At 41.6% G+C, this 18537-nt stretch overlaps 1 protein-coding gene across 16 annotated transcripts in view; it reads right to left on the bottom strand.

Moving 5' to 3' along the window:
• The window catches only part of PPFIBP2 (PPFIA binding protein 2), a 92961-nt gene that overhangs the window by 23239 nt on the left and 51185 nt on the right, over positions 1-18537 (bottom strand). For 11 of the 16 annotated variants that reach the window (XM_030948833.1, XM_030948831.1, XM_030948832.1 and 8 more), the window contains 3 exons: positions 14680-14793; positions 6486-6617; positions 1161-1340 (listed from right to left, as the gene is read on the bottom strand). In XM_030948833.1, coding sequence (XP_030804693.1) covers positions 1161-1340; positions 6486-6617; positions 14680-14793 — 426 coding nt within the window. Of the gene's footprint in view, positions 1-1160; positions 1341-6485; positions 6618-14679; positions 14794-14853; positions 14950-18537 lie in introns of those variants that run through there. The other 5 variants (XM_030948840.1, XM_030948834.1, XM_030948837.1 and 2 more) reach the window with 2 other exon arrangements.

Below are 18537 nucleotides of genomic sequence, written 5' to 3'. Positions count from 1 at the left end.
TCTTAAAATGAACCGAGGAAAGGAAGAGTTTGGAGGAGTAACCCAATTTTGTACTCCTGTGCAGTACATACATTAAGCACCACACTAATGTCTTGGATTACATTAAGATTTATTTGGAATGACTTCTAGATTTGACTCTCAGATTATTTCTCCAACCTAAAGCCTGTAGTTCCAATAGTCCATTAAGCAGCTCTGCACAAAAACAAGCCCAGAAGCAACAGCACTATTTTCAAAATATGTGTAACACACAGAATAGTTATTTTTATAATATAAGCCTATGAGAGAAATTACTGAAAAACTCGCTCACAATACAAGAAGATTACTTATGAGTTCTGGGCATGCACATTTTAACCAAAGAAATGTGGCAACAACCTGATTTGAAATCAAGTATTAAAATGTTTTTTTTCTAGGCATACTAGCATCATTCCACCTTCAGTGATATGAAGCCATTTATGCAGAGTACCTTTTGTTTTGCCATGTGACACATTTTTCATCAAATACAAGCAGGATCTGTTATGTAAATTCTGGTACCTGCTAATGGCAGGGAATAAACAAAACCGTGATGGATTTGCTATTTTAAAAGTACCAGCAGATGATCTTTATTATGGCTCTTTTAATTAGAAAAAGAAAGGGTACATGTCAGAGAATCTTAGCTGAGATTATTTGATACCTGTGTTAAGCTTTTAAGATATCCAGGAATCAATAATCTGTGTTCACATGACTGGTTAGGCCACACCATCAAGCACAGCTGGGGTGGCAGCATCATGAGGAAAAGCAGCAAACTACAAACCATGCCAGCATGCTGCACAAAATCAGACAAATCTCAACCCCTAAATCCAAAAAACCCCACAGCACACCAGCACTGCAGACTTACAAGTGAAATGGAAACTGTGAAAAATCTGAAAGGGGTTTTACAGATTTCTGTGCTTTAGCAGACAGCCATCAATGGTGACCAGATTTGTCCCAGTAATTGGGGCGGAGAGTCTGGGGTGAGATTTTTTTTTCTGGTCATTTTTTATGGCACTCTCACTCTTTGCTAATGAAAGCCACAAAGATTAGTGCCAAAACATTCCCAAGGCAGCTCTGGTTAGTGGAATTTAGTTTCTGCAAGAGGGAGAAGAGGCAATACAGAGGCTTCTGCCAAGGGAAGCTTCTCGTACTTCACACCGAGAGCAATTCTTCTGGCCCAGGGGCTCTACTGATCTTGCACCACATTGAGGAGCATTAGGGGTCAAGTCTGCTTTCCTATCTTGAGACTTTCTTTCTTGGATCCTACTATTAATTTCCAGCTGCAGTCTACACATCTGCTCCTGTAGGTCACTGATCAGGTTCACTACTGACTGAAAACACGGGAGGAAAGGGAGAAAAAAAAGAAAAAAAAATACAGGTGAGGAAAAAAAAATAATGCAAAGAATACGTTTCTACAGTTGCAGCACAAAGAACTATGTGAAGCACATCAAAGGCAAACTTAAAAAAGACAGATTATGTGTTTCCTTTCTGATAAAGTAGACGTAAATGAATATAAACCTGGAATATTGCACAAAGCCACAGTTTACACGGAACAGAATCTACATTCCAGACTAATTCATGATTCTGACTCTGAAGTTAAGATCAGAAACTTTTTTTGGAAAGTTTCACAGTCATGTGAGGGATCATTTGGAACATATTATAATGTGCTGGCTCAGAGGTACACTTTCGCTGAAAGGGGACTTGATTGCACTCATTTACCCTTCCAAATCATCCAGTAGGAAGAAACTGCAAAGCGCTCAGCTGGGGCCATAGCCTGCTCTTTCATAATTTATACACAGAATTCACCAGCAAAGTCATTCTGTTTCCAGGTCTAGCATGAGGCAGAAAAATAACCCCATTGCCTCTCTCTGTATCTGGGCAGGATCTGGAGGTGGAGGAGGAGTTAGGCAACAGATGCAGGAGAATTCAGGAAAATAACACAGAAGAAAAAGTAATTATTTGAAAGTGCACCAGTTTGCTGGTCAGCTTCTTGGATTTGTGTGTATCAGTGATACACACACACAAATCCAGCTTAGAAAGCAAACCAAAGTCAAGTATGAAAATCTACATGATATTTCACCTAAATTCCCCAGCTCTGTAGCAAATAGCACTGAGTATTTTTTCAGGTATCACGAGTCTGAAGTGCCTTTCTCTTAGCTTTCATGGACACCAGTAACATAAGTTTTGTGGTTTCTCAATCTTCTCAGGTGGAACAAATTTGAGGAGCTTAATCCATCTTCCAAAGGAGAGAAAAAGATTTCACTGGACAGAACAACAGATGACGTGGCAAATAATATTTTTATTCTTTTATTCTTTAGAGTTGCCAACAATCCTCCTGTAATCTCAACTCTGTAGTAAGATCAGGAGTCTCTGAGCTAGGGAACAGCAAGGACAGGGCAGTAACAGCATCCACAGTCAACTTTAAACATCCACAAAGATTCACCTAACTCATACAAAAGAGTTCCACACATTTGAGCATTTCCTAGCTCACTGTTTAAGATGAAATTCAGAAAAGCCATTACATACATTTTACTTTATACACATTATGCTCAATCAGGATCACAATGTCTGATATGTCTGATGCTCATCCTCTTTCACCCAGCAAACTTTTAATGGACAAAAATAAGGATTAAGTTTGGTTTTTTTACCATCCTCTCCACAATCAGGTACCTCCCAGAGCAGCACCAGCTGGGGATGGGGACTGGCAGGACACACACATCCAAACCCCTTGCTTTGTTTTGGCACCAAGGCTTGGTCTGTGCCCCTCTTTGGCAAGAGCTCTGTCAGCCCACACCAGGCTCTGGATGGAGAGGGGCAGCTCCAGCAGGATGCACGGATTTCTGGGCACAAGCTGCCAGCTGCTCTGCCTGTGGTGCCATGGGGGCATCCAGAAACACTTCTGCTGCTGCCTTGCAATGCTCTCTTTTGCCTTAGCATTAAAAAAGGGGAAGGGGAAGCATCCACAGACCCCACAGAGCCAACCTGACAGTACAGAAATGGCAGAAACCTGTTGCCACATTTCTCTGCACAGAGAAAAGCAAGGCACAATTCTTCCCAAGGATTTCTGAGATTCACATTCTCTGAACCTCAGAGAAAGAGAAAACGCAATTCTTATAACTCACTGTGCCTGTGTTGTGCCAAAGTAGAACGCAATATAGAGATTGTTTATCCAAAGTGAGGATGTTTTGTTTCCTCAGGGCCAACTCTGTGTGTGTGTGTCAGCTGAGAGTCACAAGATTCAGCACAGAGTGAGCAGTTGTGTGCAGAGGGAATGCTTAACAGATTCAGTTTAGATCAAATGCATATTAATTAACCTTCTAATATCCATAGAATCCTCCTCATCATTCTCTCCCCTTCGTCGGAGTCGCCTTTGATTTACAATGGAAACCCTTATCCCAGGGGAACTCCAGCTGTGACTTTGCCATTGTTTCCAGTTTCAAGGTAGAACAGGCCTTTCTGAGGTTCTTTCCCAGCATGAACATTCATCAACGCTAACTACAACACCTTGATTCAGATGAGACAGCACACCAGACTCCCCAGAGGGAGTCAGTGCCTCACTGACTCAGGTTTCTTTGGAATTGCAAGTAGCTTTGCACTAGATATTTAATTCAGAAGCTGCAAGAGCCACAAAATACTTGCCAGCAGCTTACAGCCAAACCCACACACTTATCCCCTGCTACAAAAGGAAGAAGCTGGACAGACAGAAAGTCTCTTTTGTCCACGTTCAGGTAGAGCAGACATCTGGGCAGCCATAAATCTTACGACAATGCTCCTTCCTCAGACCTTGCTATATTATAAAAACACATTTTCAAAATTTCTGAGGCTTCTCAGGTAAGAGAAAAGCCACATAACTCCTTCAGGTGAGAGTCCAGAAACCTTCATAGCATTACTATGTCAAAAGTAGGACTTTATTCCCCAGAAAAGGAATGAAAGTGACAAAGCCAGGAGTGAGACAGTCCATGTACAAGCAGCTATTCTCCTGGCCCATCTGTAATATATATAAATAAATGGCACTTTATATTTAGAATGTACTTTTGAAGGGCCAGAGACAAGTGGCATTCAGTGTGAAATCAATACCTGTGAGAGGAGGCTAGAGATGCTTGGTGAACTCTTTGCTGCTCACTAAAACCAAACCTAAATGACAGCTGTGCAAGATAAAGTGAAAGCAATCTTACACGTTAAAACTCACACACTTTTAGAAGGATGTCTTAACTTGCTTTCTTTCCTCCCAGCCCAACCAGAAAAACAATTCTATAGATAAATTCTAGCTGACTGGAAACAGCTGCTGTGAAATAAGCCAACACAAAATTAGAAGAGAGAGAAAACATGGTTCAGCTGAATGATTCTGCAATGCCACATTTAATTTAAAACTTTTAAAGCCCCATTATTATATTTAGAAATAGCAGGGTCAGCCATGAAGTATCTGAACAAGCTATTTAAAATGGTTTAACTACTGGATGCCAAAACCAAGAGCAAACTACAGGTAGACTGGTTTTCTCAGAGTGGTCTCTTCATGAGAAAGATGTAGTTGGGCAGTGGAGGCAAAGAGTTCAGGAAAACACTCAAAACATTACCAAATTTAAGCAGCTGTAATCTAATAATGTAATAAATTTCCACATTATTAAATTTCATTCTGATGTTTGAAATCGTGTCTGCATTGAAAAATTAGTATAATTTACAGGAAAAGGAGCAGAAATAGGGTTAAAGCATTAGAATTCAACTAAGCATCTAATTTGATTGAAAGCAACTTGTGAGAAATGGGATTAATGCTTATTCAGGAGAATCTGAAATAAATACACAAATAACTCAACAAGCAAATCAAAAATGCTGTTTGTTTCCCACACCTTTCCTTACTTTGCACACACAAAGGTTTGCAACTTTCAACACGCCAGAAACCTAATCACACTTTGGGGTAGTAAATAATTCAGCCCACACTCAACACAAGGATTCTCAACTTTTCCATCAGATTAGAATCCTTTTTTCCATCTCAGCAGGAACGTGTCCTATCACTTTGCACTGCCACCACCAAGGCATCCAGGCTGCTAAAGCTCAACTTTCCCACCCAGGGGGGCACACACCTCCCTGCAGCAGCACCAGCAGAATTGCACAGCTCACAGGACCAGACCTCCCAGGCACTCCAAAATCCTGACCATAAAAATGCACCCAAGATCTTTGCTGCTTTCCAAGAGCCAGGCTGGCCCTGCAATAATTTAGGCATCCTCAGCCCTGTATTCCACATTCATGGGAGGCACTGGGAGGCTGCCATCTGTAGCCATCAGGTGCTGCTCAGACCTGCTCAGATTTTCAGGTAGCTTGAGAGTGCTCAGGCCCTCTCTGTACACAAGGCACCGGCAATTATGTCTGAAAGAGCACCAGAAGGGCCACAGGTGGTAAAAACAGCAGCTGGTGCCTCTCTGGCTTGCAAGCTCTGCCAGAAATTGCTCTCTTTATGTTATCTTTGAATCTCTAAAGAAAACTTCAGAGAATAAGTAAGTTGAAAGCAAACACACCCCAAATGAGCTACGTCACTGCAGGCAAAGTACTGATGCATAGTTATCAAGTTATCACCTATTCCACTAGCAGAGCTGTGGAGAGCAAACAGTTCCTAATGCTGCCTGGATTTCAAATCCTCCTAAATCAATATGGAACAAACTTTGGGTGGATTTTTTTTTCACTTTTCCTCCCAGTCAGCAATGTATAAATCTCAGACTCAGCAATCCTTCCTTTCTAGGCAGTCCTCTCCTCTAGCTGGTCCCCTTACAGGACCACTGAGTAGAGCAACACATTTGTGTGAATTTCTCCCTTCCACGATTGCTTTCTTTCCCAGCTCCCACCTGCTGCTCACCACCATGATATGGATGTTGCTCAGATGAATTCCCTGTTTCATGCTCTCTTTCTTAACCAATACAGCAAAACCCAAAGCTCCTTTGATGTCCAGAGCTCTCCACATCTGAAAGGGAGTAAGGGCTGAAATTGACTCCAGCCCATGATATTTTTTGTGCTATTTATTATGTAGCCACAAGGGAAAAGACACATTTGAGGCAAATGCCATACCAAATGCCACAAATACATTAAAATCCCCGATCTCAGCACTTGTGGCACCTCTGGCACTACTGAGCTGACAGTCTTTCCTGCCACAAAAATGATAGAAGAGCTCTGGAAGGCCTGGCACAGCCACGTTGGTGCAGCTCCCAGGGAAAGGAAAGGGTTAAGTGAACACCCACTGCAATAAATGCTTCTGGAAGGAACTCTGCCTTGATGAAAGCCAAACAGCAACCTCTGAAGTACAATGAGAGAGAGGAAAAGAAACCGCATCCCAAAAACGCATAATCCTGAATTCATGGGGTCAGTGGTACAGGCTGTGCTACAGGCATGGGAAATCCCAATCCCTGCTGATTTCAGCCCAAAAGCTCAGGTGTGTGACAACACACCACAGACATAGAAAAAAATTCAAACAACTAATGAAAGAAACTCACCTCAGCTTTGTTCTGTTTCTCTTCATATTCACTCTGCTCCTTTTCCATACCAACCAGCTTAATCTTCAGGTCTGAAACTTCAGCCATCAGATCTAATTTCTGAGTCTCGAGTGATGTGCGACTTAGCAGCTCCTGAAAGCACAGCAGAAAGATTTCCCCAGTTATTTATGTGAGCACTGACAGACTGCCATGTGTTTTATTGGCAGGCCCATATTAAACCCTCAGTTTGAACCTCAGTGTGTTTCTCAAGTGCTGCAGTTATTTTTCATCTAAATATCCTGTGTTAATCACCAAACCACCGTGTCCCACTCCTTATTTCAAGCAAATGTGTGGCTAAGTTAATCCCTGGGCTAGACATGAGATCAAAAACAATACTGAGGCTGAACAAACCCAAACCTCCATAATGGCACATTACAAAAGAGCTGGCGTCTTCCTAAAACACTCATCAGCCAAAGTTATGCTTCAGGATTACCCTGTAGACCTTCTTGTCACGTGTTATCCAATAGAGGATGTATTGCAGAATGAGCACCTTAACCCAAAGTGAGTAGCAGAGGCAAGCAACACCTCTACACCAATAAATAGCAACTCACACCATGTAGCACCTGATGGCTTTTGAGGGCTGGGCAGTGTGGAGGGAACTGCAGTGAAAGAAATGTCCCAGCTGGAGTCTAAAAGGCAGTGTCCAAACCAAGAAACACTGTAAAGGAGAAAGAACTGCTCGTGGCTTTTGCTCGTGTGCCCCAAGTTTGTTTTGCAGATTGCAGAGTGCACATGCTTTGGATGGAGTCATATCGGTGTGTTTGGAGAACGGTCAACGTTCACACCTTCACTGAATGTTTCATTTCTCAGGAAAGCCAAGGCAAGAAACCACCCAAAATTTAACAGAGTGTATTACATACATCAAATGCCTCTGTCACCTCTGCTTTCAAAAATAAAAAAAAGTCCCATCAGGAGTTTAAGCCTTATTGAAAAATACATACTTCATTTTCCAAGCGCCAAATTGATTTTTAACAAAAGAATGTAGGCTTCCAAATGGTTAAAAGATTTTATGATAATTCATAAACCCCATTAGTGTGTTGATCACATGAATCACACTGAGGAATCACAGCAGACTGTGCTTTGAGTTACATGGCAGTGATTGAACTGAAGTTGCCACAGTTAATCTGGATCTATGCTGATGTTATTGAGGGATCAGAAATCACCACATCCAGCAGCCTTTTCTCATCTCTTCCTCTGCCCTAAGCTGCATAGTGCATTGTAGACCATGGCTTGGAGAAGCCACAGAGGTTATTCCAAAGATTACAGAGTCAAAGTTCATTTCAAAATCTGCTCTACATGTAAGTTATTTTAGTCTGGTGGGGAATATTGCACAAATTAAAAATACTACTAAGCTTGCATCTGTATTGCAACACCAATTATCTAAGCCACCCACTATTCCCAATGCCATGCCCATTCCTGCTGACATTGGCAATGATATTTGTGGATGGATGGGAAAATAAACAGAAATGCAGCCTCGTGATTTTGGTTTTTTTCTTTTTTTGTCTTCTCCAAATGAAATAACTCAAGCCCTAATCAGGAAAAGATATTGCACGGACTTTTTTAAATTGAAAAACTCTAAGAGGCAGTCACTTAATGAAATCCCAGGAGGAGCTGCTTTCTACACAGGTGATTACAAATTACAATTATAATTACAAATAACTCCTCTGTCTTCCACAAAAGCATGAATTTGCAGGAGTTTCAGAGGCACATCTCAGTCCAGACTGGAACAGGCTCTGCACAGCTGCTAAGACAGCAGACTGCTGCAGGTTAAGGCAGAGTTAAAAATGGGGGCTTTGATATGAAATAAAGCCACTGAACATCAGAAAGAAGAGCAGGATGAGGCAACTCTGGCCCCATGGACAGACTCTACCCACTCTTGAGCTAAAACAACATTTAGAAATTTTTTGGACACTGACATGGTGTTCCATGATATGGGAGGAATATTTCTTAATAAGGCAAGGAGCCGCAGCATCCCTCTAGGGATTTAAAACAAAAGATCTATCCTTTGAGTGCACCATCTGGCATTACTTCTTATTTTTCCTACAGACCCCTAAATTACCCTTAGTTATGCAGTGGAGAGCAATCCACACTCGCTCCTCCCACCCCAAGTTCAGGAGCTCTGGGTGAACGTGGAGGCACTACCTGCTCCAAGCCAGCACTAAGGCAGCTGCTTGGGTTCGCTTTGCTTTTAATCAGCTCAGACACAATTTTACAATTTGCTCTGAAGCTGGGGAATCAGATTCTCAGCTGGAGTAAACTGGCATAAATCTCATGACTTAAAATAGGCAAAGCAGCTAACTACCCCTAGTTTGTTTTCAATGGAGCTCCACTGATTTAAAACAGCTGACAACTGCTCTTGCATCCAGAGGACCTAACTTGTGCTTTGAAAGCAAGTGCCGTTTAAAGTAAATGGGAACGGGAACATCTGGAAGCAATTATTTTCATCTTCAAGCAGATGCTCACAGTGAACAGCTCATTAAGAATGTGAACCATTTTGTTACAGAGAAATTATAGTGTATTTCAGCGGCATGATGCAACTTGGATTCAGCCAGAATAAATATGCAATTGTAAGAAAAGAAAATACAAATTTATGTTATTGGTTTGAAAGCAAAAAGAAAAAGTAATATAAGACAGGCAAAATGGTAATTTAGGCTGTAGCAGCTTTAGGAGGATCTTAGCTGAAAAATAGAACAGACATAGAATATATCCTGGGGAGTCTTCTTTAGAAACAAGATATTTGTGTTCAGTTAAAATGTACTATACATTGCACTATGTAAGTGTAATTTTCCTTCTTTAAGATCTTTCTCTAAACTCAACTTTTAACTTTAAAAATTGAGGAGGCATGCAGAAGTGGTGATATATGTGTACCAGACAGATCAAAGAGTAGCAAACTATTTCCAAACACAACACACTTTTTAAAACTCACACTGTATATTTCTGAAGTTCTTAATCAACTTTTCCAATATTCCTGATGAAGCTGTAGCCCATACTGTATATCCCATTCTCACATTTAGTTGTCTTGGAAATCCACAATTCTTATAAAACAGTTTATAAAATATAACATGACAAAAATAGCTTGAAAAGAGGACACTATAATTTTTTAGGCTCTCAGCTGCAAGTACAGAAAATTCCAGGATATTTAGCTCTCCACAAAACAGAGGAAACAATCATGCCACACACTGATTGAGAAACCATAAGTAAGATTTTAGTCAAGTGAGGAGGGGGGAAAAAAAACCCAAAGATCCCATTTTGCACTTGCCCACTGTACAAAATACAACATTTGAAAAAATCCTTACTTTTCACCCTTATTAAAAACCTTGAGAGAGAGAGACAGACAGACAGACCGACCAAGCTACCTACCTGAGAAGCAAAATGCAGCCAGAAGCCCCCCTAGTGAGGGCTGCACTTCTCAAGAGCTGTGTGTCAGCTGTGGCAGAAATAAGATATTTGCGTAGCTGGAAGCACAGCTGAGAGCGATGTACGTGTGCAATCACCATGAAATGGTGCAAGGCAGCAGCAGGCAGGGAATTACAGCCCTCCAATTCATCATTTGCCCATTATATGGTTAAGGCAGGGAAAGGACAGAGCTTCCCATAGCCCTGCCAACTTGACCAGCCCTTGGATGTGATCTCCCTTGGATCCTGCCCATGTTAACTCCAAAGGAGCAAAGTGGAGTGCTCACCTGGACAGATAAAGCTGCACAGCTTGAGAGCACGCTCTGAAAACCTCAGAGCTCAACTAGAGCAGCACAGAGCACACTTCAAAATCTGAAACACTAAGCCAGCTGCTGGCAAGAAGCTCCTGCATGCTATAAACAAGTGCTGAAATTCATCTAAGATCAGATAACTCAGGCAACTGAAAGTTGAAGGAATGGTCTTTGCCAGCCAGCAAAGTTCCTGAGGAGCAAACAGATACACACCAGATTTATACCCTGCAACCAAGGCAGGATTCTGGCTGCCCTGAGCATGAGACAGCTGCAAAACCAGAGCAGGTACACACTGAACAGTGCTGGATTCAAGTTCCTACTCTGACACAGCTCCTCCCTGCATACTTTTAATCCAGTTTTTAAAAAGGTTCTCCACTGTCTGGCATACCTTCCTCTGGCCCTTGGACCCAGACAAAAGTGGGCCATAAACTGACACAAGAACAGAGATCCACTCCTGTTTACACCCAAGGATTTCAGGGTTTATGTGCATTTTTTTATAAGGCACAAAGAATCCTAAAACCAAATCCTTTGTGCTTTTCAAAAGAATTCACTTGATTGAAGACACAATCGTGTTCACACAACAAAACTGTCCAACAAGAGTCCCCTAGATTGTGTCAGGAATTATTTGGAGGGCAAAAGGACATGGTCAGACCACATCTAGGGTTTGGGATTTGGTTCAGGTCAGGTACAGGAAAGACTCTGCCACCCAGACCAGAACTGTCCTTGGTTAAGCAAACTCCTGTCCTTATGCCAGAGAGCTCCAATGGAAATTGCTGTCTGTTATACAAACAAAATGCAGCTCTGGAATAGCAAAGAGGCAACAAACTAGATTTACTCCTGACAATTACCAACAAATGCACGCAAAGGCACCGTGGAGGTGAAATCTGCGTGTGCAGAAGTTCACTTTTCAGATGGACATGACACAGCTGGCAGATTCCACAGCACTGATGTGTTTGCATTAGGCATGGCTGGTACTCTCTGTTATGGGGCAGTTTAGGCAACTTTATAGAGCAAAAATTACTTCTGTTTCCAACTCTGCAGCTCGCTGATAGGAGATTCCCCCAAGGCTCTCTCTCTTCTCCAAAAAAAAAAAAAAAATATTTCTTAAAATTGACTGGAAGAAAGTACTTAGTAATGCCACAAAGTAACTTAGAACAAGACACACACACACACACACATATCATTGCTCTCTAAAATTGGCTGTAACTTGACAATTTAAAGCAGTTGATATACTGGCAATGGGCTGTCACAGCATAAATTGTTTTCCTAGGATAATTCTAGGAAGTTTTTTTTCTTTAATTTTACTTCTAGACATCCCCTTTACAATGTGCCAAGGGGAAAGGCAGGTAGCTGTTCACACAGGCCAGCCTTTCCATATCCTTCACACATTCAGTAGCAGCACAGACACCTCACTGGAAGGTAATTCCATGAAATTAAACTTGTGTCCTGCTGCCAGCCATGTTCCAGAACATTTTCTATTACCATTTACTGTGAAGGATGACCTTGTTTCTTGGCCCAAGCCTGAATTATACTTCAGGACTGAATTAAGGTTTTGCCATTGACTTTCATGAGTTTTGAAAGGCTCGATTAGTTTCCTTGAAGGAAGAAAACCCAGACACCTTCAAGGTGGAAAAACACTTTTCTTCATTAAAACCTGTGGTGGAAAAAGTGTCCTTGCATCTCTGCATCTCTCACACAGGATCCTCTCATTGCTCAAACGCCGCTCAGCTGGATTTTCCTTGGCTGTGCTTCCATGAGCAGTGAGGTCAAAGCACATCTCTCCATGGCCCTTCTGCCACACCTTAACCTTTCCTGGGAGCTGTTTGACTCAGCCACCACAAAAACAGCCCCTTCCTTCCAAACCCCAGGTCAGTTTTCTCCCAGTCATGGAGGAGAAGGTTTGCTGAGCATGACAGGCTCAGATCAGTGGCAGAAGCAACACGGTCAGGATGAAAGGAAAATCCTTCCTCCCTTCTCCTCTGCTGCTGCTACTGCACATTCAAGATGCCCACCCCAAAATGCTGAACAGCCACTTTCTGTTATTTGTATAACTTTTATTCCAGTTGCTGTTTCAGAAGTGGTTCCACAATCACTTTGTAGCAGGGCTCAAAACAACGGTGCATAAATCATAAGCCAGAAGGGTTTTTTGCCAGCAACCCCACCCTGACAAGTCTCTGCTAGCACAGATTCAGCAAAAACTACTTTGCAGGGTGGGATTAGATACCCTTTCTGCTGTGGAACTTCCAGATACCATCATTAGGTTATCTTAAAGTTTATAGTTTTTTTAATTGAAGCATTTTTTTTCACAGAATTAATTATGAGTCAACTCTTCTTACAGTTCTTGAAATTAAAAAGACAGGGCTTTATTGCTCCATTTTCCACTTAGAGGAAGCAGCTGACTTAAGTTCACAAAGGAAAAATCAGTGGAAAAATCAAATATATTGTAAATAAGGAAGCAGAACTATGAAATAAATCTGAATTTAGACTACACTGTCTCTCAAGAGGGTAACAGAAAGCATTCTGAAAAGCAGGACACCAGCAGCAGCTGCTGGCTGAGAAAATCTGAACCCAAATCTCCCCAAAACCTGACTGATTCATCTATTGAAACCCCTGAAACCACACACTCACTCTATTTTGATAAATTATCTGCAGAAACATCCACTGGCCGCATATCTGACATGAATGTCATGATCAGCACACGATCAGGTCATTCTCTTCTGCCCAAATCTCAGCTCATCCCCCACACAGGATAATCTTTTCAACAAAAGATGGAATGGAGAAGCAAATGGAGAAGAGCACCTTCAAAATAAATGATATTAAAAAGGATTCTCTGCTGAGACAATAAATGTACAACTTCTCTGACTGCTGAGAGATCTGACTTGGGTTTCCCACATCCCACTGTCTACTGGGAGAATCAACAACTACAGCTCCTCAAAGTTATGCCAAAATTTAGATTGAAGGCTTAGCTTAGACATATCTGGAGATTCTCTGACTTTTTTAGCTTTGGTGCAGCCTTTTGCAGTTTATCACTTTAGGACCAGCTTTGGAAGCAATTTGTGCCTAAGGCCAGACAAGCAGATGCAAACATTTTCACTGCAATGGCAATGTTCCTGCCATATTATATTGTAATTTCAGATGCCTCAGTGCTCTGGCAAATAAGGCTTTAAGTTCACAGTTTCCTCAGAAGACAATCTGGACAAAACATTTTAAATCAGAAAGAACAAGCAGTTTTAGCAGAAGTCACAGAACAATGATCCAGCTTTAGACTGGAACAGGGAACTTCTGCACTCTGCTGGGAATGCCTTCCCGGAGACTGAAAACAGATTTCCACAACTTAAATAATCACTGTTCTTTGAGTTCTAGAAAACTTCATGCACTCACTGTTTGCATTTTTAAAGCTGGCCCCTCAGAATGCAACCTTGCCCAGCTGGAAGCATTTTGGACTGTGTGAGATGGAAGGTTTTTTCAAGAAGCTCAGAGAATTATAATTTAAAATGTTTAAGATACAATTTTATCTTATAGAAGCTGCTGCTGTTTACATACATAAGCACAAGGATCCTTATCATCATTAAAAGCTATGATCAGTTTGTAAAAGGCTTGTGTATCTCACATGGAATAAAATAGTAAATTTAGAACACAAAATATTTGTGTGGGGAGAAAAACTAAGCTCATAGAGAACAGTATCTATCCCAAAAATTTCTGGCATAGATTTTTGAGGCTTATTTACAGTTTCAAATCTATTTTTGGTATCTATGTACTGCATTAACAATAGATAATTTACATCTGCAACAACAGAAAATTGTACAGGGAAAGAACTTTGGCATCAACAGACCTGCAAGTTCTGCAAGGTATTTAATTTATCATTTGCTCTGCTCCCTCAGCATAGAACATCAATGAGCACAAAATAAATCACATAGCCTGAAACTGTTGATTCAAATAAACAAAAAGTGTCTTTATATACTGATTTTCTCATCTCAAACTAAGGAGAAAGCTCCAAAGTTAAGCAAAAATGGTTATAGAACAGAACTTGATACAGTAATTCATTCCAACTTGCTGCCTGTTCAACTTCAAAGCCATAGGAAAACAGAAGGCATTTAAATAAAACCTCTTAATTCTATAACTCCTACATGTATTAGATACATTTAACCTGTCTAACCAGTTACTCAGCCATGTCCAAATAAGCACAGCTCAAATAAGACACAATAGTTTCATTTTACATGCTGCCACGTACAGCATTATGCAACCAGCCAGTAAAACTCTTCTGCAACAGGAAAACAAAGAAACATTTATTTGGGGGGAGGAAAGTGCAAAGCAGGAGGAGAACAATAAAAAAAGCATTTTTTTTTCTTCCCTGTTTTATCCCGTTGCCAAAGGCAGTCACACATGCAGACAAGCTGACCATGTGTGCCCACCCCACCTCTGGAGAACGTCTGCAATCCAGATTTTTACCTGTTGGAGCATTTCTTCTGTAGCATTCAGCTTCAACTGATGCCCCTCAAGACAGATTTCTAAGTCCCGGATTTTCTCTCCTTGAGCTTCCACCTGGTCTGTGAGAACACTCACCTGCAATTTGAGAGGAGAAGCACAGTGCTACTGAACTGCCTGGAAATAAGTTTCAATTACCTTATGCATATAACATCCAAATGCACGTTTTGACTAGAAGTTCCCTTTTAAAGCCCTCAAACGCTTTAATATTCTTGTGCACTGCAGCAACCTGCTCTACCAAGAGAGAAGTTTTGCAGTCTTACCTCTATTTCACTCCAACCCCGCCCTCTCATCTCCCCTCCCCTGCAACTGTTTTGTTTTGATATAAAAAAAGAAAGGGCATTTCAAGGAGAGGTGGAATGCTACCTATAGGTAGCCTGGGTCCCTTCATGCAAAAGTCTGGAGAATTGGAAAGGAGCAAACAAGAACAGAGGACACTGGAAATGTTTGATGTGGTTTTGGAGCGTGCATCGCCATGTCAGGTTCTGCTGGCATTTCACTCCCTAAAACAGATAAGTAGGAAAACTCTTCCTTCCCAACCCAATTAATTACTTTACTTACAAGAACAAAACTTTGATAGCTTACCTATCCATAAAGAGTTCTGAAGCTATAAAGAATGCAATGAGTGAAAGGAAAGTTTTAAGTGTGGCAAAGTTCTTTTCCAACAAAGAATCCCAGGCTTTGGCAAGCCAAAACATGAAAGCAAAAGCAGGGAGATAGAGACAATGAACCCCAGGAAAAAAAACAATAAGCAATCCTGGTAAAGAACTGTGGGAATGGTGGTACAGAGGAGTGAGTGTGCAATAAAAAAAGCCCAGCAGCTGAACCCAAATCTTGCAAAGCAGAAAAAACTGCACCCAAGTATAATGTTAGAAAGATATGGAAAAAACCCCAGTGATAATTGTCATGTTAAGGAGACCATACACTGTATATTCATTGTGACTATTTATTTATAAAAAAGCTTGATTATTCTAGAAAAATATTATCTAAAACAAACAAACAAAAGAGCCTAAGGCGTTTAAAAACTCTATTTTGAAAAAATGCGTTAACAAAAACTTATAAATGCTCTCACATCTCACCCTGCAACACCTTTATTAATAAAACAAAACAAAAATGTACAGTATGTGGAAGTCAAACTTTTAAGATATATCCACTACACAGCATGTCTAAAACTCAATGAACAATTGAGTTCACTTCAGGGAAGCTGCAAAGGGGGAGTATGTCTTTCTTTTACCTGCTGACACAATGCCAAGCATGCCTGGGGAAAAAAAAATCACAGAAAAAAGAATGAAAAGGAAAAGAATATTTTTTCCCCATTAAAGTAGCTGTCTGTAGCTTAGAGTACAGCTGAACTCAGGATGAGAGGTGATAGGAAGGCGTGGGTGGAGGCAGATGGCAGGGGGACACATCCAGGCTGGGGCAGGAGAACTCCCTCCAAGGAAATCTTTTGCTTGTCTACTTTGTTTTGTTCCTATTTAATGAAGGATGATACAAAAAAATCCCCATGTGAGGTCAGAAGGCATGAAGAGACAAACTGAATTCTCTGATTCAGCGTGATGCAAGTTCCAGAGAAAGAAAACCAGCTTTATTTAGAGTTCAGGTTAGGTTTAAATACCATTGCAACCTGGAAAGAAAGCTCTGGATGTTAAATGTGACCTGCAAAGGAATTTAGTGAAAGCTTAGCAGCTTTGGAAGCATGTGTTGGGCGTTCCAGCAGCTGGGCTGAGGGGCACATCAGCCACTTGGAGCTCATGTTTTCCCCTCTGTCCAGGATCACATCTGCCAGGCTCTTCAAGGAGCCCCTAGGCTACACCCAGAACAAAATCCCAGTTTATGCTAAGCTGGCAATTCCATCTTGCCTTAGGAGTGCAACACCTGCAAGACTCAGCCTGCAGGCAATATATTTTCTGTAAAAGTGAGGGGCATTGAGCACTCAGCTAAAAATGAAATGTTAGGAAGATTTAAAATCTGAGGCCAGGCTGGAGTGCTCCCCGCCTCATATTCCCTCCAGATCACAGCTATGGGCCAGTCCCTGGTGCGATTCAGCACAAGCCACAGAACAGAGGTGCTGTGTTCCCTTTCCCTTCTCATCCAGAGGTGCTCTGTTCCCTTTCCCTTCTCATCCCTCCTGCCAAAGGTCACACCCAGCAGCCAGGTCTGCACCAGCAGAGTCCCTCAGGCCATGGAGCCTCAGCTTGGTGCTTGCCTGTGCTCCTCATGTTTGACTGCCTGGACAGAAGAGCTGGTGTAAACCAGGTCCCACACCCAGCTCCACCTTGGCAGCTTTGCTGTTGTTGTTGATGCTCACCTTCCAGACTGAGGTTTTAGTCTATCTTATTTGCCTGGGGTTGTTGCAGTCCCACAGCAGTGGGAAAAGAAAATGCATAAATATTGACTAAGCCTTTGGGTTTGATGGGGGTGGAAATGATGGGAGTAAAATGCAAGAGAGACATTTTCTAGTTCTGATTTTATTCTATTCCTTCTAAGAAAAACTGTAGGCAGGTCCCAAAAGGTGTCATAAACCCCTGTGTTTTGTGCATTTGGCTGGCTACTTCCCCAGGTACCTGTCTGTGTGGACAAAGAAATGGTTCCTGAAAATCTGCAGGACAAAGAGAAGAAAAGCAGAGCCTGGGACAGTCTGCAGAGACCTGTCAGCACTGGGCCTGTCAGACCCACAGAAGCTGATGCACAGATCACAGGACTGCACAGAAATGTGGGGAACAAAGGAGAGCCTCCCGGGTGCACCAGTCCCACCCTCAGCTCTGGGTGGAACACCTGGATGTGGCCCCCTCATCGTCCCTCCACTCACGAGCTGCTCATGCATTCAAAACACGGATGTGCAGTGTGAGAAGCTGCTTGCTTTTACCAATGGAATCAAGTTTTTAGTGTTAACAACCACTTGATTAATAAAAGGTGTTCTAATAAATATCAGTTGTAAAGGGAATTTGTAGCACACACTTAAATTCCAACCAGAAGATTATTTTTCAGTCCGGTGGGGTTTTTTTTCCCCTAAATTTTGTAATAGCAATTTAGTTTAACAGTAATGTAAAAAAAAAAAATCCAACCAAGCCAAAGCTTGTGTCTCAAAACATTTATTGTTTATTTAACAACAGCAGGGAGGTTTCTGCTCAGTAAATGAACACAAGTGTGAGCAGAACATACAGGACAAGACATGTTTACAGAAACATGTGACTGAAAGCAGGGAGAACACCTACCCAACACACTTCAACTTTGATATAAATATAGGTGCTTATAATATGCATTTGAAAGCATGAAGGGAAAGGATGTGCAAAGACCATTTAAATTATCTCCAGCGTCAGGTTTTTAAAAGCATGGAATATACAGTTTAGTACCAGCAAAAATCCACAGAAAAAGAAATTTTTTTTTGAAGTTGTGCAACATGTGTTTTCTCCAGGAGGAGAACTCAATGGGACATGGGATGTGTTTGAAAAAAGGCTTGGTAAACTGAGAAACAGGAAACCTGGAAGAGCTTAGGCATGCATTTTACTGTCAGATTTTCTCTATCCCTGCTTCCCTCCCCCTTAAGCTTTTAGAAGATGTAAACAATTTTGGTACAGCATATAAACAGGAAAAATACCAGTTCCATCTACCTACCTTTTAATGATCTTCTGGTTCATTAAAAAAATGGTGGCATACAGAACCTAGAAAACTGGCACAACCTAGCAAACCTAGAATGAGAACCACCATCCAAGCAGCAGCCTGGGACAGAATTATTTTTAATCCCTTCGTCACTCCCCCCCCCACTTTTACTGCTGTTACACCCCTCTCCTCCTACAAGGTACCCCAGCATGGAATCATTTA

The sequence above is a fragment of the Camarhynchus parvulus genome, chromosome 5 (assembly GCF_901933205.1).
Source record: "Camarhynchus parvulus chromosome 5, STF_HiC, whole genome shotgun sequence".
In the NCBI taxonomy this organism is placed as follows: domain Eukaryota; kingdom Metazoa; phylum Chordata; class Aves; order Passeriformes; family Thraupidae; genus Camarhynchus; species Camarhynchus parvulus.
This window is presented reverse-complemented; position numbering and strand designations above follow the sequence as displayed.